Source organism: Jaculus jaculus, chromosome 1, assembly GCF_020740685.1.
Source record: "Jaculus jaculus isolate mJacJac1 chromosome 1, mJacJac1.mat.Y.cur, whole genome shotgun sequence".
NCBI lineage: Eukaryota > Metazoa > Chordata > Mammalia > Rodentia > Dipodidae > Jaculus > Jaculus jaculus.
The window spans coordinates 239,958,774-239,983,466 of NC_059102.1; the positions used below are offsets into that span (position 1 = coordinate 239,958,774).

The following is a 24,693-nucleotide window of genomic DNA, read 5'->3' on the forward strand; positions in this document are numbered from 1 at the left end:
AATATGATCTCCATTCATTCCTGTTAGGACAGGAGAAAGGCTGAGGGTTTCCCAGTGTGGCTCAGCCATGTTCATGGGAATCACGACACTAAGATCAGGAGGGAAGGACAACTGTGCTTATTGTTGCTAAAGTGAGCTTGAAATCCAGGCCTCCTGACTTCAAGCTCATAGCCAACAAAGAGCCTTACCTTTTATAAATGGGGTACCAAATACTGAGAAGATCTCATCCCCATGGTCTCCCATCACCATCCTGGGTTTCAGGTGTGATGAGAAGCTTGGGTAATACTGAAATTCATACACGTAGGTGGGGACTCCCGCATCTGAGAAGACATAGATTCATGCATAATTCTTGTTAAAAGACACACACCTGGATTGTATCAAGGTCTACAGACCCAAAGGAAACCTCTGGCATCTTGTAGAGGAGATAAAGAGTTTCATGAAAGCTCAGAGATATGTTTAGGACACCATACCTGCATGAGGTAGAATTGGGATTTGAGCCAGATGTTTGTTGAATAAGGATTTGAATGGATGCAATGCACAGGTAAATGCAATGGATGCCTCTCATTGGTTCCAAGAAATTCTCCAACCTAATTAGTGTCTTCCAGGCAGTGTGATTTTGAATATTTCTGATGTTTTGCCTACCCATCCAGAGAAAACTGAAGAAAACTAAAGCTAATTTATCTGATAATAAAAACATTTTTAAAAAAAAGAACATTTAAATATAAATGTATGCAGAGATGGAATACCCTGCCTCTTGTGTTTCAAGAAACCACAAAACTCAGGGTTCATATTTCAATCACTACACACATCCTGGTTCTTTCTTGGCCCAGAGAGTATTAAGACTTTATGTTGATAAGGTGGTGACAAGACAGAGACATGTCAAGAGAAGGTGAACTTTCTCTCTCCTGACCTCTCCTCTTCTCTCTTCTGCCTTCCTCCTTCATCACCAAAGATGCCCTGCCCAAGTCCTAAAAGTTGCCACTTTTCTTACTAACTGGATCATTAGAGTCAGTAATCTCCACTCCTTCTGGATTAATTCATGAACCCCCAGCCTAGGGACCCCAGCAGATGACACTGGGTACAATGTCTATAGGAGAAATAAGTCACCCTGGAAGGGGAAAGATCAGGTGAAATTTTATAACTTTTTCCCTGGTGGATATTATAAAAAATATTTTAAAATGCAAGAATAATAAAACAACACCCACAATCCCACCCCTCAGAGATGTCTTCTATACTTTAGCACATATTATTTTCATGCATATGAATATATATGAAATAAAATTCTATGTTATTGTTAATAAAATCATTTCTTTATTCCATGAAATAGTCACCATGAAAGCTATTTAGCAATATGTTATCTACACATGAGGCTGCAGAACAGTAAATGAATCACCTCCATCAGCCTGTATCACTACACCCTTGATTCACAAGAGGTGTTCTTGCAAAGAAGAAAGCCCACCATAGCTCTGAAGTCCACTTGTTATGTCTTACATTGACCTCTTTATTTCATTAAATTTTTTTTTGTGCCTTCTTTGATTCCTTTGATTTCCTCTTTCATTCCTTTGATTTCCTCTTCCACTTCTTTGAGCATAATTATAATCATTCTTTTGAAAACTTTCTCTGGTATTTCCTCTAACTCCTTCCCACTGGAGGTCATTTCTGATGCATTTACACTTTTTGATGGATTAATATTATCTTGATTTTTGGTGTTTCTTGGGTCATAAGGTATATATATTTTTTCTATTTCTGTGAAGAATGCCATTGGAATTTTGATGGGGATTGCATTAAATGTGTAGATTGCTTTTGGTAAGATCATCATTTTCACAATATTGATTCTTCCAATCCAGGAACAAGGGATGTTTTTCCATTTCCTAGTGTCTTCTGCAATTTCTCACTTGAGTGTTTTATAGTTTTCATTATAGAGATCCTTTACTTCCTTGATTAGGTTTATTCCAAAGTACTTTATTTTCTTTGATGCAATTGTGAATGGGAGTGATTCTCTGATTTCATCCTCTATGTGTTTGTTGTTAGCATATAGGAAGGCTACTGATTTCTGTGTATTTATTCTGTATCCTACTATATGGCTGTAGGTTTTGATCAGCTCTAACAGTTTTCTGGTAGAGTCTTTAGGGTCCTTTATATATAGAATCATGTCATCTGCAAATAATGATAACTTGATCTCTTCCTTTCCAATTTGTATCCCTTTTATGTGCTTCTCTTGCCTTATTGCTATGGCTAAGACTTCCAGTAATATATTAAATAAAAGTGGGGACAGTGGACACCCTTGTCTTGCTCCTGATTTTAGTGGAAAAGCTTCCAGTTTTTCCCCAATTAGTAATATGTTGGCTGTAGGCTTGTCATAAATAGCCTTTATTATATTGAGATACGTTCCTTCTATTCCCCGTCTCTGTAGGACTTTCATCATGAAGGGATGTTGGATTTTGCAAACACTTGCTCTGCATCTAATGAGATGATCATGTGATTTTTGTCCTTCAGTCCATTCATATAATGTATTACATTTATCAATTTGCATATGTTGCATATGTTGAACTATCCCTACATCTCTGGGATAAAGCCACTCCCTTAATCCTGACAACAAGGAGGTTAAGATTTCTGGTCTGTTGAGGGTTCCAAGTCAGCTTGTGACCAGGTGCAACCCTTCCCTGGTGTAATCCCAGTTACCTTTTGGGATGATTGTGGATGGGTCCCTGGACCACTGCCCTGTTAGCTGGAGCTGGGCACTGGTGGTGGGGGAGAGGAGGCTGCCGATGCTGCTCTAGTTCTCTCGCTGTTCCATGTATTCTTCTACTTTGTGATCTGCTCCTCCATTGTTCACTGTCATTCTCCCTTCACGTTTCTTGAGTTTGCGGAGAGCTCTGGTGTGAGTGAAGCTCCCCTCACCTGGTTTTTCCTGTGCCTCAAGCCAAGCCTGGCAGCTGGCTGGTGCACCACCACTGCTGTCCTGCGGACCTGCTGGAGCCGCTTCTGCCGGCCTGTGCGGGCTCTGGATGCTCTGGATCTCTCCTACTTCTCCCCTGCCATTTCAATTTCCTATACACCTCACTTTTTAGTAAAAGTGTGTATTTTGCTGGGTTTTTTTGTTTTTTCTTTTTTTTTTTTTTTTGGCTTTTCCCCCCTAGGCTGCTTTGGTATGGTATCTATGCTGCCATCTTAACTGGAAGCCCTCCAGTAATTCCTTATACACCTCACATTTTAGTAGAAGAGTGTATTTTGCTATTTCTTTTCTTTTTCTTTTTTTTCTTTTGGATTTTTCTCCCCTAGGCTGCTTTGGTGTGGTTCCTACATTGCCCTTTTAACTTGAAGTCTTCTTTTCTTTCTTTTGCATTTAATTTAAAAATAAATATTATTTTTAAAAAATACTTTGGTTATTTATTTACAAGCAGAAAGATACAGAGAGAAAGAATGCATGCATCAGGGCCTCTAGCCACTACATATGAACTCCAGATGCATGTAGCACTTTGAGTATCTGGCTTTACGTGGGTCCTGGGGGTGGTCATTAGGCTTTGAAGGCAAATGCTTTAACTACTGAGCCGTCTCTCCAGCCTGAATATTATTTTTAAGAAGAAAGGCAAGACAACAAGTGAGACCTTGGAGATCCTCAGAAGTACCTGGCCGAAGAGATTGGTAATGTATGAACTGACTTTTGTAGGTGTCTGTTGTTATTTTTTGATGTTTTTGTGGGTGCCTTTTAAGATATCTGGAGCCTTTGGCTTTTTTCACTCACCTCACCAGGGTGACTAGGGCACACCAACCACAGTTCAGCTTTTGACTTGGTAGCTAGACACACCTAGAAATAAGAAGGTGCTGAGGTATGCTCCATCATATTGTTCACCCACACCAAAGTTTATGACAGGAGAAGGGATAGAATGTTACTTCTTGGGCTGGAGGGATGACTTAGCAGTTAAGGCACTTGCCTGCAAAGCCAAAGGACCCAGGTTCAATTCTCCAAGACCCACACACAAGATGGCACATGCATCTGGAGTTTGTTTGCAGTAGCTGTAGGCCCTGGTGAGTCCATTATTTCCCTCTCTCTCTCTCTCTCTCTCTCTCTCTCTCTCTCTCTCTCTCTCTCTCTCTCTTTCTCTCCCCCTTACTCTCTCAAATAAATAAAAAAAGAAGGATAAAAGAATAACATTACTTCTCAACTCCCTCACTCACCAATTGCTTATTTTCTAGCATATTGTAACATATTACATAAATCATTTATGAATTTGCTCTTTGCTTATTGACAACAGGCCTTATTAAGATAGAAGCAGTGTTGTTTTCTTTGCCTATGGATTGATGCACTTAGAACATGCCTGGTTTATAATAGATGGTCAGTAAATGTGCTGAACAAAAGGCTCCAGAAAACTGTGACTGTCTTGGAATGTTTCAAATGTCTACAGTGTCTTTGAGGATCCACAACAAAGTATAGTCATGCCTTGACTCCTTCCTGCCTCAATCTGAGACAGACATTGCTGCTGAAAGAGGCTCAAGCCCACCTGCCAGCTTACATAGGAGGATAGGAGGTGGTGTTCTTCACGAAGCTCCATGGCTCTGGAGGCTGTGGTTAGGCAAACCTCAGGGATCCAAGAGGAGGCTTGGCAAAGGGGATGCCAGGAAAAGAGACATAGGCTGTGTGAATCCTTCTAAGCTGACGTACTTCCCCAGGACTTGGCCATACACAGTGTCCACCACAGGTGGTAAGGACAGGTGCCATACTGGACAAGATAAGATAAGGACACATTGTAGTGGAATGGTGGATTCCCTGTGGGTTTTTCTACTTTCTAGGCATGTGACCTTGAACAAGTCACCACGACCTTCTAGGCCTTTGTTTCTTCTCATGTGAAACAAGGATGAAGAAAACTGTTCTTCCTAACTGAAAGGATGGGAGGAGTGAACTTTAACTGGAAGTAGAAAAGCATCCAGCTAAAAATTCATGCAAATTCTGGAAATGATCAAGCATTAGCTTCCCTCTTAGAAGCTTATAGAAACATTCATCCTCTAAGGTCCTGGTGCAGAGCTGCAGGCTGGGTGAGGGGAGGAACAAGAAGCAGCCGCTTGTCTCTGAAGGGACCACAGACATGCTTGACCTAAGGCTGAGATGAAAGAGAGGGGACAAAGGAGCTGGAAGAGGGAGTGAAGCCTTCTGGTTGGTCATAGAAGGGCTAAGACTTACATCAGGGAGAAAAGTGAATGTAGTAATATGGAAGAGGAGTGTATAAAACAGAAAGAAGCTATTGTGCAAAGGCCTTGAGACAAACAGTAAAACACAAGGCCTACCTGGGAAAGGCAAGTGACCTATGAATGCCACCAGGTAGAGTCCATGGGGAGAGTAAGGTGATCCTAAATGAGCAAGTGAATGCTAGGAATGCCAGCTTCAGGAATTGGGGTTTAATTAGTGGACAATTAAGCTGTATAAATGGTGCTAGAGAAGTTTATAGACGCTTCCTCTGAGTAGCTTTCTTGTCCAGGGACATGATTGCTGCTTAGGTTGTATGAACCTTCCTCTGTTGGCTCCGGGCTCGACCATCTAGACAGCAGAAATGGGACATCAGGCTTCTGTCTGTCCCACTGGCTGCATTCTTGTGGAGCAGACTTTCCTCCCTGCAGCTCCTTATCTGTTCCAGTTTTACCTACTGTGAGACCCCAAAGAATCAATTTGATCCTGATACCTTCTTTTGCTGGCTTCAGTAACCTCAAGGTATCTGAGCATCCTTCATAGGAAATGACAACCTGTCATCTCAGTTGCTTCCCATTTGGTTACAGATAGTATGCCAACATCTCCCTTCAAGTGTGTGGCCAGAAAAGAAATGAGTAATCCACATTTGGCATACCAGAAGAATAGTCCCATGACGTTAGAAACTCTTTTTGGAAAACCAGGTTCAGAAACAGCATCCAAAGTCTCCTGGCAACAGTAGTCAGCTTCATGCTGTGGACATTTAGGTTGTGGTTGCTAATTATACATTCCATGGTCAGGGACTTTCAGAAAGATATATCCAGATGGTTTCTAATATATGAAACTTTGCCTTATAATTTTTCAAAATTTAAGATTGTAGGATTACCAGGACATAACCCCACACTGTCTAAGAACGCCTTTATTTAATAAGGGAAAATAAACACTAATATGAGAAAGACTTCATGGAAACTGAGATTATAAACAAGTATCTCTATCTCATGTGATTAGGAGAAAAATCTACTGGCTTCCTTTTGCCATTTTTCAGTGACTATTTCCAATAGCACCATGATGCACTTCCTGAGAAGCATGGGTACTAGAATGTCCATGTTAGGCAGCATTATAGGCTGCTTTTTTTGAGTGTGAATTCCATGATTTTAGCACTGAAGGTGGACCCATTTTATAGTTACAAGAAAAATTTTATGAACAAACAAGGAGATATATATGAGGAATTAGGACTTGATCCTGCTCTGATACGTAAACAACAGAAGGGAAAGAAAACTAAAGAGCAGGTATGTGATAGTGGCTCCAGGCTAGACAAGCATGGTTGGGATGTCAGTGACAGACCCTGATAAGATGTGACTATATGTGGGCATCTCAACCCTGGAATAAGGTCAGTGAGTGTCTGGAAAAGTCATTCACCTGAAGGTAAGGCACACAGCACAGATGTGTGTGACTTTACTGCCAGGGACAATGTGAGATGAATGGAGAGATTGAAATTAAAACCCAGGGACAGTCACAGATGAGAATGAGAACATCTACCAGCTTGGTGGCAAGGGGAAGGAAGGTTACAGTCCTGTAGAAGCTGGTGGAGGAAGGGAGAAGGGGCAAGAGTGCTTCAAAAGGATGAAACAAGAGAAGTCTGAGATGAAATCATTATAAGTAACCTGTGTTAGCTCAGCGACCTTCCATCCATCCAGACACAAACACTTCCTGTCTCTAAGATGGGGGTCCACAAAAAGCAACATGAAAAAGCATGTACATCTAACTTATGTAAGACCTTCTCAATTCTAGAACTTTCGCCTCAGTGCATGGTGAACTTCCCAAAGTCAAGGTACCAGCAGGCAGATGTCTTGAGGCCTGGTAGAGCTTAGGCTGAGGTTTTTAGAACAAGGGGGAATTTTTTATAGTAACAGCCCCAGGATTGCTCAGCTGAGTTATGAAGACATATCTTTAGCGTTTTTTTAAAAAAAAATTGTTTATTTATTTATTTGAGAGTGACAGACACAGAGAGAGAAAGAGACAGATAGAGAGAATGGGTGTGTAAGGGTCTCCAGCCACTGCAAACACACTCCAGACGCATGCATCCCATCCCCTTGTGCATCTGGCTAACGTGGGTCCTGGGGAATCAAGCCTCAAACCAGGGTCCTTAGGCTTCGCAGGCAAGCATTTAATGGCTAAGCCATCTCTCCAGCCCACATCTTTAGCTTTTGTGGTTTGGTATTCCCCAGAGTTTGGAAGCCATCTTACACTTCACTATGGCCCCTACTGTTATGATTTAGTTATGAAGTATCCCCTCTCTCCACCGCCCCCTCCCCACCATGGTGGTTTGATTCAGGTGTCCTCCATAAAATTAGGTATTCTGAATGCTAGGTTCCCACCTGATGGAGATTTGGGAATTAACACCTTCCAGAGGCAGTGTATTGTTGGGATCAGGCTTATGGGTGTTATAGCCAGTTTCCCCCTGACAGTGTTTGGCACACTCTCCTGCTACTGTTGTCCACCTGATGTTGGCCAGGAGGTGATGTCCACCCTCTGCTCATCTCATCGTCTTCCCCTGCCATCGTGGACTTTCTCTCGAGTCTGTGAGCCAAAATAAACCCTTTTTTCCCCCAAAAGTTGCTCCTGGCTTGGAACTCCATTGTGATGGTGGTATCAGGAAGCTCAGACATTGCGTGTGACCTGGTGGCATCAGGGCCAAGGAAGCAGGCCTGCGGGGAGGGTGCCTGGGTGGTCAGAGGCGATGGCCAGAGGAGGCTGGAGCAGTAGCGGGAAGGCTTAATGGGGCCTTGAGCCAGGGTTGGGGGGCGCAGGAAAAGTGCTACTGGAAGAAGTGGTCAATCACTGAGTGCTCAAGTTCTACTTCCACAAAGAGCTGCGGGCCTTTCGGGGTAGCTGATATGGAGACTTCGGGCAGATCCGGGCCATCATACAGGTTTTGCTTGTCGGACCCTTGGGGAAGGAGCATAGGGTTTCCTGGTTGCTGCAGGTTAGGCAGTGTCTGTCGCGCAGTGAAGAAGGGGACCATTCAGACTGTTGCTCTGATATGGAGGCTGAGCTCACACCACTGGAATCTGCTATCAAAGTGCTGGAGATGATGCAAACAGAATGTACAGGCACGGAAGCAGTGGTCGGATCCAGTAGAAAACTGTCAAGGAGGCTGCTGTAATTATTTGTAGCAAACACAAAGAATTTGAAAAGCCTTCAAAAAATTTGAAAAAAATATATGTCCAAGGACCGCCACAACTCAGAAGCTGAGAAACGATCTCCTGAACATTATCGGAGAAAAGAACTTGGCCCACCCTGTTATCCAGAACTTTTCCTATGAGACCTTCCAGATGCTGTGTTTCTTGGAAAGCCACCTGGACAACACAGAGCCTGATCTCCTCACAATGGCCAAAAGGGCTTTGAAAACTGTGTCTACTTCTTCAAGTACAGTAAAGGAAGATAAACTGCCACCACATAGCTTGTGGAAAGGCCACTCAGAAAGCCTCCATGGTAGCTACAGAAAACTGCAACCACCATTGGTATTCAGACCCTAAAGGCAACTTTCAAAGCTCTGTCCACTGCACAAGATCCAGAGGCAGCCTTTGCAAACTGAACCAGAAAGATCTGGTACTTCATAAAGTAGCCTCCCCATCACCAGCCCTCAAAAACAAGAGACCCTAGAGAGATGAAAATGGTAACATAACTACTGCAGAGGATGAGGGCGGCTGAGCACTGCAGCCCAAGAACAAGCACATGGCAATAAGCAGATTGGTTTTGGAGGAGGACAGCCAGTGTGATGAACCCAACCCAGGCATCTGCTCCTCTCAGGACACCGTGTTAGCTTCAGCAGCCAAGCCCACAACTCTCAACCAACCTCATTCAGAGGAGAATTCCAAAATATCAAAAGGCAAGTGGAACAACTCAAATGGAGTTGAAGGAAAGGAGACTTGGACTGAAGAGAACCAACTGTTTCACGTTCAGGGAGAACTAAATGAAGATAATACGACCAACACGACAAAAAAGCAGAGGTGGACTATAGAAGAAAGCAAGTGGGTGAAGGCTGGAGTTCAGAAATACAGTGAAGGAAACTGGGTTGCCATCTCTAAAAATTACCTCTTTGTTAACGGAACAGCTGTGATGAGTAAGGACCAGACCTCTGGCGGTCCATGAAAAGACTTGGCATGAATTGAAGCAGGCTTTCATTTCCACAAGATTCACAGTAGCATGTTTCTTACTAATAGCCCTTGTCGTCTGCTGTTTCTCTCAGAAGCTGGACTACCTCCTTTGGTGTGGGGGAGCTCCCACGTCCCCTTCTTCATTATTGGAGATCATGGAACTAAGAAGCAAGCCAAGTCCACACCATGTCCTTGGCAGAGAAGTCAGGCACACAACTTGTATAGTGACAGTGTCACTAGTGTTTTCTTTCTGTAGCGGCTTGCTTAAATATAAGCCCCAGAAATCTGTAGAGCCTTCTCCCAGGAAGTGGAGTCTATAAGGAGCCACTTATGGATCCATGACCTGTTAAGACCAGCAATGAGAGCATTGTTTGGAATGAATCTCTTCCTTGTCAAGTTTTGGCCTTCTGACATAAATGCAGATGAACTCCATATGTTATGAGCCCAGGTTGGTGAGACACCAGTCCTTATTGATCAGATTCGTCTAAAAACTGATGAGCCACTTGTGCTGTTGACCCTAGACCTGACTGCCTTGGCATTTGCTCTTAATGTGCTGGGCTGTGTCTGTCGGGAGCTATAGAGCAAAAGCCTCTCCATTTTGCCTGGGCCTGCTCGTAAGCTGACTCATTACTCAGAAAGCTGGTCCATCCAGCTTTCTGTAAGTTACTTCTGGAACATCGGTCAGCAGACTGCTTACATAATCTTATCTTTTGCAAAAGGCCAGTTTATGGTCAGGATGTGAAGCCTGGTGCAGTCAGGATGTTAAGCCATTGAGACAAGATTAGATGAACACCTGATTACATCCCCTCTAGGTTTCCTGGCAATTCCAAAACCCTAAATCACGTCAGCCAGCTTATGCCCCCCCCCCCCGCCTTTTCTTCTCCTATATAACCACTGTGTAAAAAATAAAGACTCTGAGGCCTTGACAAATATCTAGCATGGTCTCCTTCTTGTGTCTGCTTACCTTTTCCCATTCAGGTTAACTTCCCCTCAGGTCCTTGTTCAACTCCCTGCTGGCTGGGGCATGTGTCAGCAAGTTTATCCTCCACAGTTCTCATGTGGTTGAACCATGTGTTTTTGATAAAATGCTGATTGTAGATAAACTTACTCTCCCTTCTCCACCTCTCTTCTCAGGTCCCTTCTTCATGATAAACTTTTAAAGCCTACAAGAAGAATCCTGATTGAATATAAATGCTTAACCCCATTCTTTGTGAATTGGTTGCTTCCGCCTAATCGTGCTGTGTTAGTGTCCTGCTCTAGGATTTGGAATTTCCTTCTCCTTTTGTACCATGTGCTTGCTGTCTCTCAGACATCTTTGAGGACTTCTTTTTGGCAGAAAAAATCAGTAAAATGTTTTCTATAATCTTAAAAAAAAAAAAAAAAAACTGCTCTTGGTCAGGTGAATTCTGCCAACAATGCAAACCAGACTTCACCCCCCCCCAACAGTCATGTACTGAGTGCTTGGTTGGGAGAGGGAGAGAATAGGTGTGCCAGGGCCTCCAGCCATTGCTAATGAACTCCAGATGCATGCACCACCTTGTGTATCTGGCTTATATGGGTCCTGGGGAATCGAATCTGGATCCTTTGGCTTTGCTGGCATATGCCTTAACCACTAAGCCATCTCTCTAGCCATACTTGGTTATTTAAGAGACAGAGAGGAGAAAGAGAAAAAGAGCACGTCATGGCCTCCTATCAGTACAAACTAACTCCAGACACATGTGCTACTTTGTGCATTTGACTTTACACAGGTACTAAGATATCAAACCCTGGCCAGCAGGCTTTTTCAGCAAATGCCTTTAAGCACTGAGCCTTTAGCCAGCCCTGTGAGCATGCCTTTCAAGGGGTTTATCTACCTCCTGGCCCTAACCTTCCCCTTCTTCTTTCCCTCCTTCTCTCCTAGCCTATCTCCCCATCTACTTTTTATTTGAACCTTGACAACATATCAGCATACTGTATATATTATTATCATTAATATTATATTGTTCATTTTCTTTAAACCCATCAATTCCTTTTTGCTTTAATACCTTGTTCAAAGGAGCACTTGTATCATTTCTATACATAATAAACCTGTATTACTTGCAGCAAATTAAAGATAAGCATCAAAAAAGTGTCAATGTATGTTGAAAAAGTAAATAATGATAAAAGTTAAATGAAGAAATAGAAGTAACAACACTCTGAGTTTACAAAAGTACACACCCTAAAATAAGTCACTCAGTATGGAAAATGAACTATGGACAGTTTACCTGTGATATAAAGACTGAAGCAAACAGGTCTAATATCATGACCATCAAGTAGGAGATGGGCATTGGGTTGGTCAGGGGTCATTCCTACCACCATCTCCTTGAGTGTCAGGCAACCTCTTCTGCTGATATTCAGATCTTAGGACAGACTTTGTGTGGTATACCTTCCAGACTTTTATGTTGTACTGTAAATAAGTGATCAGATTCCCTGGGGTCAGTGTGGTCCTAAGACTGAGTCAGAGTATCTGAAACTTTTGTCAGGGGAGAGAGATGCCCCTCACAAGACATAAGTGACCATCCTGAGGGGCACAGACTACTGGCACTCTGACATACCAGGTACTCATCTACCCTAGGAGTACAGGGAGGAATAGACTAGCAAGAGTGGACTGGCTGTGGTAGGAAAAAGACCCAGAATTATTTTTGCTGATGCAAAGAACTACAGTGCTATTCAGACCAACAAGATGGCTGCCTTCCATGTACTAAACCAAAGATCTAGAACAGTGTATTAAAATGTCTGTATAAAGGGATCGTTAGTAAATATGGTGAGCTTTGCAGAACTTATACTCTGTGACAGCTACCAGAATCTGCTACTGTAGCGAAAACTGCCAATGGTGATATGTAAGCAATGAGCTTGACTATTTCTCCATAAAGTTTTATTTTCAAATACAGACAATAAGCCACACTTGGACCTTGAACTGTACTTAATTTACCCCAAGATAAACTATAGTAGCTTTGGTATCTTTATTTAGAGTTTGTAAAATCGTCATGACTGCTAATTCTAGTCAGCTGGAAAGGGAGGGAATAGAAAGAGTGACATTAGGGAGCTTCTCAGCATTCAGGCCTGAATATGACACAGATCACTTCCTCCAACATTCCAGTAAAGAGAATCTATCCATATGATCAATCTTATTGCAAGGAAGGCTGAAAAATGTGGCTTGGCCATATGTCAAAGAAATATATACATTGCAGGAAAGGGGATAAGAGACAATATGTGAATGTGACCAAATCAATTATATGTATATTTGAAATGGTCACAATGAAGGTCATTACTTTGCACAATTAATTACACTAATAAATTTTGTAACAGAAATTTGGACACATTTTCATGAACTCCCACAAACCCCTGTTATAAATAAAATCCATTTAGACATTGATTTTGTATTAGAATTATTTTTTCTGATCCATAGAAGCTGGGAGATGGCTTAGCACTTAAAAGAAGTTGCCACTTAAACATGAGGGCCTGTTGAACAGGAGATCACCAAAGTTGACTCCCCAAAACCCATGTAAAAAGCTGGATGTAACAACACACATCTGTGACCACAGTCTGCAGGGATGGAGAACCAAGAATATCTGGGGCTGTCTGATGGACAGCAGCTCTGGGAGAGGAGACACCCTTCTCAGACATGGATGGGTGATAAAAAGAGGACATCCCACATTCCCCACTGGCCGCTACATGCACAGCTATGGGGTGTGCATCTGCACAAACAAATGCATACACCACCCATCACACATACCACACAACTCATATTCTACACATACACACACATGCACACGCATGCGCAAATAAAAGTAACATATACCCCTTTAATTAAAGACCTATGGTTTATTTGTATACCGTCAAAAAGATCTTGCATAACTCCAGGAATAAGCACACTACACTTTGACAAACATTCTTCTGGATTTCTTTTATTTTAATCCCAAAAGCCAATAGTAAAACAAGTTCCTCTTTGTAAGGTAAAAAGTTTTCTTTTATCTTTTATAAAAAAAGAAGAAAAGATAACTAAAGAAAGCATGTAAAAATTTAGATCCAAAATATCCAGATTGGATTATATCAGTAAAACCCAAACACATGGTTCAGGCTTATGTTAAAACTATAGACTAGTATAGACATTTGGGTGAAGACAGTGTCCTCAGTATAGAAAAATGTTCTCTGTGATTGTGTGTCCTGAGATTGTCAGTGCCCACACTGCCTGTGGCTTCACATGATGGCCCTGAGCATTGGCAGATTTGGAGAAATAGAGGAAATTTTCATGGAGGGGCCATTTGGACTGGAAGGGTGAAAAGAGAACAGGGTGCCTGAATACTGAGCCATGAGCACAAGAGAGGAGTCACTGAAAGAGGAACTGTTCAAAGCTTTAATCCAAGTATCTACAAAATACATATACATAGAGCGTTTCCAAATGTAGACTCTGACAGAAGCAGATAAGCCATGTGCTACATATTTTTTCATCAGTCTAAAAAAATACCTGACATAAACAATGTAAGGGAGGAAATGTTTGTTTGGCTCACAGATTTACAGGGTTGCAATCCATCCTTGTGCAGAAAGCATGGTCGAACATTTCCATATGGGTGAATCAGGAAGAAACCAGGCCAGAACCAGGAACAAGTATGACCATCAAAGACTCACTCCTACTCATCTCCTTCCACTGTCCATCCCCTGCCTCATTAAAGCTCCACAAACATCAAAATAGCACTACAAACTGGGGACCAACCAGTAAAAGCATGACCTTCAGGAGAACATTTCAGTCCCAAATATAATAAGGGATGGATGGAAGATGACTGAAGACAAGCTATCCTTTGGAGCATGGTTAAACGTTCTCCACGTGACAGCTTGTTCTCCTGGGCTTGCACATCAGGGCTGGGGATAGCTGTGTGATGGGGAGAAGATCAGGTCAGTACACAGTGCTTCTCCCTCCTGCCAACCAAGTGCCAAGGGATCTCAGATCTATCCAGATCAAGAGTCTGCAAACCAGGACACACATCCTCATACCAGATTCCAGAGTTGTTCCCATTGCTATATTTGTAACACTTGATAAGTATTATTGGCCAAAGTTTTTTTTTTAAAAAAAAAAAAAGACATTCTTAAGGGCAGTTTGGTAAAATCTATCCTAACACCTCTGCACATTTCCTTGGTCCTAGATACTGAATCACCCAGGCTCCTTACTTCTTTACTTGAACTCTAGAATATCTGGGGCTTCCTGAACCAAGGAGTCCCCTACATGGTTGGCTTGTTCCTAGTGACAGAAAACCACTTTTTCTGTGAGCGTGTTTTATCCTGAGTGTCCATCTTCAACCACTTGCTTTATCAGGCTCTCATACATTGAACCTCTAACGACCTGCCGTAATAACTCCAGGGCCAAGAAACAGTAGGAACAGTTTTTCTGCCCCAGAGCCCACTGAAATCATTTAAACTAGCCAATCCTAAGTCTGCTCATTTCACCCCTTCCTTTCTATGGAAACCACATACAGGCTGTTGTCCGCATTACCTCACCACCAACACTGCTTCCCCCATGTTGAGCCACCCCCATATCAGCTTATGTGCCCCTTTGTCTAGGACTCCAATTACAGGGATCTCTCCATTGGTTTTGCTGTACCTAAATGCCACGAAACCTGTATTTGAAATAATGTTATCGATGTGTAACTCTGATTAAGCTCTACCAGAGGTTTCAGCTGAAAAGAATCTTGGGGAGAGACAAATTCAAACCAGAATGCTCATTAGCTCTCATGCTGGCCACTTTGGGAAGGGAAGGAAAGCCTGTGGAGAGGCTGGGACTTTGTGGTCTCCTTTAACACAGCTCCATTTACACGGTGGTCTGCATCTTGCCTTATCCAGAAGTAAACATTAATCATAAAGACCACTCAAATAGAAGCTCTCCTGGAGCTGGAGAGATGGCTCAGTGGCCAAGGCACTATCCTGCAGAGCCTTATGACCTTAGTTTGATTCCCCAGTACCAATATAATGGCAGGTGCACAAAGTGGCACATGCATCTAGAGTTTGTTTGCAATGGCAGGAGGCCCTGAGGTGCCCCTTCTCATATTCTTTCTCTCGGCCTTTGTCCTTCCCTTCCTCCTTCTCTCCCTCTCCCTCCCTCTCCCTCTCTCTCTCCCTTTCTCTCTCTCTCTCCTCTCTCTCTCTCTCTCTCTCTCTCTCTCTCTCTCTCTCTCTCTCTCACTCTCGCTGGATGTGGTGGCTCATCCTGTATCCTAGCACCCAGGAAGCTGAGGCAGAAGCATCCCTGTGAGTTTGAGGCCAGCCTGGGCTACAGAGGAGACACCAACTCAAAAACAGCCTCCTCTTCCTTCCCTCCCAGCCTCTTGTCACTCTCTTTTTATTTAAAGGTTAGCACCCTATCAGTGTTCTATCTGAATTATTACTTTTGACTTGAACACATTCACGCAAAACAGAAATTGTACATCATTCTGATAAATGAAAGACCTGCATTACTGTCAACAAATTAAAGGTATGCCTGGAATCTCTGTCACTATTTCTTACAGTTAAATCATGGCAAAATAAAAAGTAAAGAAGGGCACGGAGAAATCTAACAACCCAAGTTCAATTCTCCAGTACCTATGTGAAGCCAGATGCACCTGGAGTCTGCTGGAGGCCCTAGTGCACCCATTCTTTTGTTTGCCTCTCTTCTATTTCTCTTTGCTTCCAGATAAATAAATTTCATTTTTTTTTAAGTAAATAGGGAAATATAGCTAGCAATAACATACCTGCTTGACAAAGTTTCCTGGAAAGGGAACATCAATAGTTCTTCAATCATAAGGACAGTGAGAGCCTAAGAAGGGCTGGAGAGAAAAAAACTTCCAGCATTCAGCTCGGCTGCAGCTGCCTACTAACACCTGGCAGCTAAGAGAAAAGCAGAAAGACGCCTGTGGCTAAGGCCCTGTCCCTGGAGTACAGCTCGAAAAGATGCCAAGAAAAGCTTTGCTCAGCATAGACCCTCATTCTCCATCTTTATTGGCTAAGTCAAACACCTTGGCTAGGAAGAGATTTTTTTTAAGTTAATATTCTTTCCTTTTCTTCTTAGTTTAAATTTTTTTACTCTTTTTATTTATTTATATTTATGACCTTTCACTCACAGATTGGGTGGGAGCTTCCCCTATTATTCCTCATAATAATAATAATGACAATAATAAATAATAGAAATAGTTTGCATCAAATCCATAGTCAATGTCATACTTAATAAGGGGAAACTGATTTTCCATAATATCAGTAGCAAGAAAAAAGGGTCCAGTCTCATTGATCTTGTTTAACATATTACTAGAAATTTTATCCTAAGAACTTAGGAGACAGAAAGAAACAAAAGGCAAATGAATAGAAAATGAACAAGTCAAATAACCTTTATCAGCAGATAAAGTGATTTAAAAAACCTGATTGCACCACCGAAAGACTGATTAAGAGGCTGAAGAGATGACTTACAGTGTAAAAGTACCTGATGATAAAACCTGATAGCCTAGGTTCGATTCCCCAGTACCCATGTAAAGCTAGATGCACGAAGTGGCACATCCATCTGGAGTTTGTTTACAGTGACAAGGGGCTCTGGCACTCCGATTCTCTCCTCTTCCTCTCTCTCTCTCTCTCTCTCTCTCTCTCTCTCTCTCTCTCTTTCTTCTTGCAAATAGATAAGTTAAAACAAAAACATTAAAAACACTGATTAACAAATTCAGTAGAGTACCAGGATAGAAAGAAAATCAACATAAAATTTTAGTCGTTTTTCTATACACTAATAATGAATTCATTGAGAAAGAAACCAAAACAGTAATCACAAACTCAATGAGCCCCCAAAATATGTAAGAATAAAATTAAAATGTATGTGAGATACCACTACAATGAACAGTATATAGAAACAAAAAAGATCCCAGACAGCCAAAGGAATCTTTAGCCAAAAGACCCAAAGCCATGGGCTGGAGAGATGGCTTAGTGGTTAAGCGCTTGCCTGTGAAGCCTAAGGACCCCAGTTCGAGGCTCGGTTCCCCAGGTCCCACATTAGCCAGATGCACAAGGGGGCGCACGTGTCTGGAGTTCGTTTGCAGAGGCTGGAAGCCCTGGCGCGCCCATTCTCTCTCTCTCCCCCTATCTGTCTTTCTCTCTGTGTCTGTTGCTCTCAAATAAATAAATAAAAATTTAAATAAAAAATAAAAATAAAAAAAAATAAAAAAAGACCCAAAGCCAGAGAAATCACACCTGATTTCACAATATAAATACAATAGAGCCATTGTAACAAGACAGCATAATATTGACATAAAAATAGACAGACAGATAGACAGACAAATGGAATTGAGTAGAGGACCCAGAAAAATAATTCACACATCAATGCCCACCTGATTTCAGCAAAGATGCTAAAAACAAGCAATGGGAAAATGCGGGGAAATGGATATTCATGTGTGAAGATATAAGCCTGACCACTATCTCTTACCTGTAGATAAAACAACTCAAACTGGACCAAATACCTTCATGTATAACCCAAGATTCTGTAACTACTGGAGGAAAACATCATGGAAAATTCTACAACTACTGGCTTAGATGATGATTGTTCTGGATAAGATCCAAAAGCACTGGAAATTAAGGTGAAAATCAGTAAAGGGAGATTAGGTCATGCCACAAAGCTTTTCGACAGCAAAGAAAGTATGGAACTAACAGTAAAGACATAGCCTACAGAATTAGAGAAAAATCCTTGTTAGCCAATCATTGACAGGAAATCAATATCCAGAATGTATAAGAACTAAATGAGGGGCTGGAGAGATTGCTTAGTGGTTAAGGCATTTGCCTACAAAGCCAAAGGGTCCCGGTTCTATTCTCCAGGACCCACATAAGCCAGATGCACAAGGGGCGCATGCATCTGGAGTTTGTTTGCAGTGGCTGGTGGCCCTGACATGCCCATTCTCTCTCTCTCTCTCTCTCCCTCCCTCCCTCCCTCCCTCTCTCTCTCTCTCTCTCTCTCTCTCTCTCTCTTTCTCTCTCTCTCTCTCTCCCTCTCAAATAAATAAATAATATTATAAAAAAGAACCAAATGAGCTGGGTATGGTGGTACAGGCTTGCAATCTCAGCACTCAAGAGGCTGAGACAAGAGGGCAGTGACTTGGAGGCCAGCCTAAGCTACACAATGACACAATCAAGTGGCAACATAAGCTTTTAGGTTTTTGGTCACTCGGCCCTTTCCTGGGAACAAATGAAACATGCATTTCTAAACTCTAAACATGAATTTTAGCAAAGAGTTGTGACCAAATGGTCTCATCTCAGCTTTGGGAAAGACTAGGTTCATAGGAGCCGAGGTTGTCTGAGACACCACCAGGTAGGGAACCTCTCCGCGCACACGTCCCCATGCAAGGCTGAGAACAATTCCTGCTTTCTCCTCACCTCTGGGAAAGGATGGTGGTGGCCACCTGCTGTGAAGGCCAGAGGCTGAGAGGGGAGAGCTGGGCTTCTGACATGGACAAGGATCCAGATTCCAAAGCTGTGCAGCCAGAAGACTAGAAGGAGCAGGGAACCCTGGGAGGATGTCTCCTCTCTGCCTTTATCTGAGGCTCTTTAGGAACTTGACCAGGAAGTACAAAGGCTAAAAATCACTGCAGGCCCAACCTCTGTGGGTCTGATTTTCAATTGGCCTTGTCAGGTAATGGTTTATACCACTTCCTCTTTCCAAATGCTACATAGGAAATGAGAAACATATATATTATTGGTTTCTATTTTAGCCATTGACATTTTTTGTTGGTGTTCTCTGTCCCAGTTCTACAGTATCTGAGCCTCAGGAGTCCTGGAGTCTTCCCTTGGGGAGAAGCATGTTTTCCTGTGTTGAGGTGCTGCCATCTGCTGGACAATGAGCAATTCACAGGCTAGTCTGAGACTGTCTGAAACACCAAAAAATTTAAAAAAAAAAAAAGAAGAATATCCATATTGTCTAGGATAGCAAAGAGCTCTTTGGAGATAGTCTAACACCTTATAAAGTACATATCTCAGTGGTTTTAATTAAAACGGTTTAGGTTCCTACAAACTGATTTCCAGGTCCTATCCAAAAAGTCTGCATTTCCATTGGTCTCGGAGTGACTGGCAATGAGATACTGGGATATCCCTCCAAACATTTCTTCTACTTATACTCCTGGTATGGATGCATCAGTTAGAGGGGAAAATGGATGCTAAACATTTACATATCAACATTGAACCCACAAAGCATCTGCTGTCATGTGAATAGGAAGGAGGGCAGAGCGCTTTGTATCTGGGTGATGTAGAAATGTGCTAACCCTAATAAGACACCTGTCAAAATTAGAAGCACACTTAAGGATGCTGGGCCCATGAACCATATACAAGAGATGTGTGCAACATCATTTAATATCACAGTATTTTTTTTTTCCTGGAGTTTCAGCCATTTAATTTTAAAATCTTAAACATTACATAATGATCACCAAATCTAAGATGCTTGAGGTGCTATGGAAAAAGCATACATATGTTATCAACTTAGGAATTAAGCATGACCAACTTGCAGTTGCCGTAGCCCCACTTATTTAGTATGCATCAACATGGTCCCCAGTGCTTCCACATGGATTACTTCAAGATGGGGACTCCTAAACCTTTTCATGATTGCATACCCTTCTAAAACTTCGGTAGTGTTGCTCCTTCAGTTTCAATGGCTGGAAAATAAAATAAAATAAAACCAAGGAGCCCAAGTACATGAGACATCTTATGGCAAAACAAAGTGTAAAATCTATACCAAAATCTCTTGGCTAGAGAGCCAAAAATCAGTAAACAAATCTTAATACTTTTCATGATAGAACCCTGAACAGTCACCACTCTACTCTCTATAACACTAAGTTTTTCCTGCATTAATACTCATGCCCTTTTGCCTAAGTTTTCTCTGATATGAAGCAGAGCATTCTGTCTCCTCAGCCTCCTAGGACCTTTGATATCAGGATCACCCAAGGTCCACCTTCTCGCTCCTACTCTTCATGGCCACAGAGACAGTAAAAACATACAAGCCACAGAAAGATAAGATCCTTTACCTAAGTCAGTTAATGTTTCATTATTGGACAGAGGCACCTCAAAATAATAGAAAATAAAAAATTGTGGGCTTAGTGCCCTAAGCCCAGTCTGATTCTGTCACTTATCAACTCTATGACTTTAAAGTCACTGAAAGGGATTCATTTTTATAGCTATGCCTAACTTCAGTTTCTTCATCACTAAGGTGGGGACAGCACACTCCTTTATTCCAAGGTGCGAAGTTATCTAATGCATCTCCAGAGCTATCTTTTGCCCTGTGAACATAAACTAGTGCGAGATTGAATTCTCTACTACAGAGAGCAAAGCGACACTCACAGGGCTAATTAGGGTTTTAGCGACTCCTACAGCAAAGCTACCTTCCCCTAGAAGTCCTCAACAGGGGAGTTTTGAAAGGTATATGAACCATGTATACAAGATTAGATGAAAGAAGTGTGCCTGAAAATTTACTTCAATTCCTTAATTAATACATGTTTTGAGATAAGCAGTTTAAATCTCTCATCAAATAAAACTGATGTTTTGGGAAGTTGTAGTACATTTTTCCATTTTATCACATAGCTCTCTCTTTGTGTCCTTGGAAAGGACCACCATGGCATCTCTCCTGTCCTGTATGCATTTCCATGGTGCTATTAGAAGCTTATTACAGCCATCTGATTAGGTCCTGTCTTGTCCACACAGGCACTCAGCTTCATTTCTCAGCCTCAGGTATGCACTGTATAAATGTTTACCAAATGAACAAATCAATTTTTTCTAAGGATGGATTTGGAAGAGCAATAGATAATGCCCAAATTGGATTTCCACTGGTAAAACCAAAAAAAAAAAAAAAGTGAGAGTCCTGAACATGAAATTGTAAGTGCAGCCTGGCTTTGAATCAGTATCACAGTATTTTTAATGAATGGTCTTCACTAGCTGGTAGTTTCTTCACACATCAGTATAAGAATGAGCCTTCTGCAACTGAAAAATCCATTAAATCTCCAGCTCACTTGAAGGTGGCTTTGCCTCTTTCTAGAGCCATAAACTGGCCCACAAACCTTTGATCCACCCTTCACAACATCACCTAAACCAGAGACTACCTGGCAGCCATGGTCAATCTGCTCTGAGAGCTTGTCAGAAAGAAACCTTCTCTGGGGACACATGACAGTTTCCTAGAAGATGTCTGCAAATGGGTTGAGGAAGGAATACCTTCTAATATGCACCAAAGTTGTATGTGATTTGGTTATCATATGGGGATGCAACTAGATTTTTTAAGAGGTCTGAAATATGGATTTTAACATAATATTTCTTAATAAAACTTATCCCCAAACTAATTCCAACACATTTCTTTTACATGTAGGCTGAACCAAACACTTTTGGGGATCAGATTCAGTCTGTGAGTTGGAGATCTCTGAGCCAGACAAACTTGAAGTAACTGGCATCTCAGAACCCTCATACCCTATGTCCCTCCTGTATACTCCTGAAGCAAACATAACAAAATGAATCACCATGGTGAAATATAATGTGAAATATAACATGGATAGCATGGACATAAAAATGCAAGAGGAGGGCTGGAGAGATGGCTTAGCGGTTAAGCGCTTGCCTGTGAAGCCTAAGGACCCCGGTTCGAGGCTCGGTTCCCCAGGTCCCACGTTAGCCAGATGCACAAGGGGGCGCACACGTCTGGAGTTTGTTTGCAGAGGCTGGAAGCCCTGGCGCGCCCATTCTCTCTCTCCCTCTATCTGTCTTTCTCTCTGTGTCTGTCGCTCTCAAATAAATAAATAAATAAATGCAAGAGGATATCCTCTGAATGATGGTGTGTAAAGCACTCTCCTCACCTAGCACGCAGCTAAGTTTAGCTCAGCCCTTTCTTCATGGAGATGTGAAATCTCAGAGGAAGTCTGCTAAGACTTCAATCTAAATCAGATTCACTCAGTGCTTTCTTAAAACACCGTGCTTTCCCTTGCAAAACGCATCATAAGATATTCAGGTATGTGCATGATTCCTGATGTCTGCTTGCTTGCTGTATGCAGAGGTCATGTTTCTGTTTGCCACTGGCCCCCTGGCAAAGGGCATGTTTGGCATATAGAATGCATTCGATATAACCTTAATAAATGGAGGACTATCCTTCACCTCACCAAAGTGTTCTCTTTTATTCTTGATGTCTTTAGTCCGACCTGTGCTGCCTGGTTTTCACTCTCTATGTCCTTGACCTTGGATGATGTCTGGTTTCCCATACTGAGCAGGACGCTGTCTGGCATGTCCTTTTTTCCCACATATCTGTCTAAGATTCACCTCAAATCCACAGGTGTCTAGTATATTTATACTTTGCCTGTGGCTAAAGCTCCCCTGGATTGGGGTCCAGAAATCCACACCTTAAGTGATAAACACAGATACTTTCTCTAACAGAAAGTCTACTTTATTTCAAAGACTGGGGGCACCAGGAGGTTAATCAGTACAGCATTAAATGTCTGTTCCATGTGTATGATTTGCATTCTGATTTTATTACATATGAGTAACAAGATCATCATTATGACAACTAATGGGCCAGCCCTCCTTCAGACTCATTAGGGCACTGTATTGCCTCCCAAGTCAAATTGAATTTTTTGATGTTGACAAGAATTTCATGAGGATCAGTCCTAAGTCCATCCAACATCAGCTAAAGCAGATTACCCCACAGGAAGTAGCTAAACTGAGAATGAGGGATATGACTGAGGAAGAAACTTAGAAAAGCAGGAAAATTAACGTCACACAAAGATGGCCTCTAAGGAGCAGCAGAGAGAATGAAAGGCAAAGGCAGGGAAAGGAGGATGGCAAGGGAAGCAGGCCTAAGCAGGGCGTCAGAAGTCTACAAGGTCAGAGGGAGGATATCTGTCCAAAATCCCACTCTCTGCTCTTTCAGCTTCTGTCCAACACTGATGTTCAGATTCAGCATCAGGTATGGCTCCTTCCCGTTGTACACTGGCCACTGAGGAACACCTTCCCCATTAGGATTCCTGGAAGCGAGAGAAGACGGGAGAGGTGAGATGGATCATCCTCATGTATGTGACCTGGGGGAGGCCGGCAAGCTCACTTACCCTCTCCGAGCAAAGTTAGCCCAGTATTTCATCATCTTCTTGCTGAGCAGCTTCTCCTCTGCTGTGGCGTCTTCTGCAGGAGATGAACACAAACCCAGATGCTCATGAGGATTCGCTGGGACCCCAAGCAGGATCCTGTTCATAAGCCCACCCCTTTCTGACTCCCATAAGTCTTTGCACTGGTTTTGTATGCTGTGCAGCTGAGACATGCAGCAACTGTGCTTTGACCAAGAAATACAGGCTTCAAAAACTGCAGGTGAGCGTGTCTTTCCTGTCTACCCCACTCTTCCAGTCATTCCCATGAGGCTACATTGCCTGTGGAGGCACAGACATCCTCTCTCCTTCTTTCTATCACCTTCTCCTTCCTTCTTTTCCTCTCTCCCTATCTCCTTCATCCTCTTCTTCTCTTCTCTCTTTTACCTTTTCCTCCTCCTCCTCCAAAGATTGTTCCTAGAATGCTCCTATAGGTACCAAATCCAAGGACGCTAAACTCCTTATATAAAATGCTGTCATTTGTGTCATTTTTGCATATAATCAATCCAAATGCTCACTTATACTTTAAATCATCCCTGCATTGCTTACAACACCTAGAAGCGTACATGTCATGTAAATAGCTATCAGGCTGCACTACTTAGGGAATGATGATAAGACAAAACATCTGCACCTCTCCAGTACAACTATAATTTTCCTAAATATTTTTGATCTACAGTTAGTTAAACCACAGATATGAGGGACAACTGTACTGTTTTTCTTTATGTGAAAAGGTAATACCTAATTAATGTACACAATCTAAAATTAAGGATGAGTACCTAGTATCTAATCAAAGTAACTGTTACTTTTTTTTGTTTAGTTTTTTAGAGGTAGTGTCTTGCTCTAGCGCAGGATGACCTGGAATTCACTACATAGTCTCAGAGTAGCCTCAACCTCATAGTGATCCTTCTCCCTCTGCCTCCCAAATGCTAGGTTATAAGTGTCACTCTTATCACTGCCCTGAAGACACCTAGCCACCAAACTCTGAGGCACGCAATTCCACCACCTTCACAAGCATCTTAAGGAAGAGAGGCTGTAGCTGCACAAGGGTGTAAGCGGACCTACCACACATGTGGCTATCCATGGGCATGTATTCTGAAATTGTATGTAGAATTGTATTATCATCATTGATGAAGTTATCAGTTGTTGTTCTATAAAACCATAATATTTACATTCAAACATATTTATATTCCTTTACGCTTAATGATATTTAAATATATACTAAACATGGCCCCAGTAGTCTACTAATGGGTCTTTA

General features: G+C 42.1%; 1 protein-coding gene and 1 pseudogene across 1 annotated transcript in view; one reads left to right on the forward strand and one right to left on the reverse strand.

The window, feature by feature from the left end:
- Positions 1–6,900: 6,900 nt before the first annotated feature.
- On the forward strand, positions 6,901–9,354 carry LOC101605829 (annotated as a pseudogene).
- A 13,740-nt stretch (positions 9,355–23,094) lies between these two features.
- Ces5a (carboxylesterase 5A) overlaps positions 23,095–24,693 on the reverse strand; it is a 115,481-nt gene continuing 113,882 nt past the window's right edge. Inside the window, exons 13-14 of the mRNA XM_045151456.1 lie at positions 23,406–23,478; positions 23,095–23,324 (exon numbers count right to left, since the gene is read on the reverse strand). Of these exons, the coding sequence (XP_045007391.1) occupies positions 23,177–23,324; positions 23,406–23,478 (221 nt within the window). The 3' untranslated portion in view covers positions 23,095–23,176. The remainder of the gene's footprint in view (positions 23,325–23,405; positions 23,479–24,693) is intronic.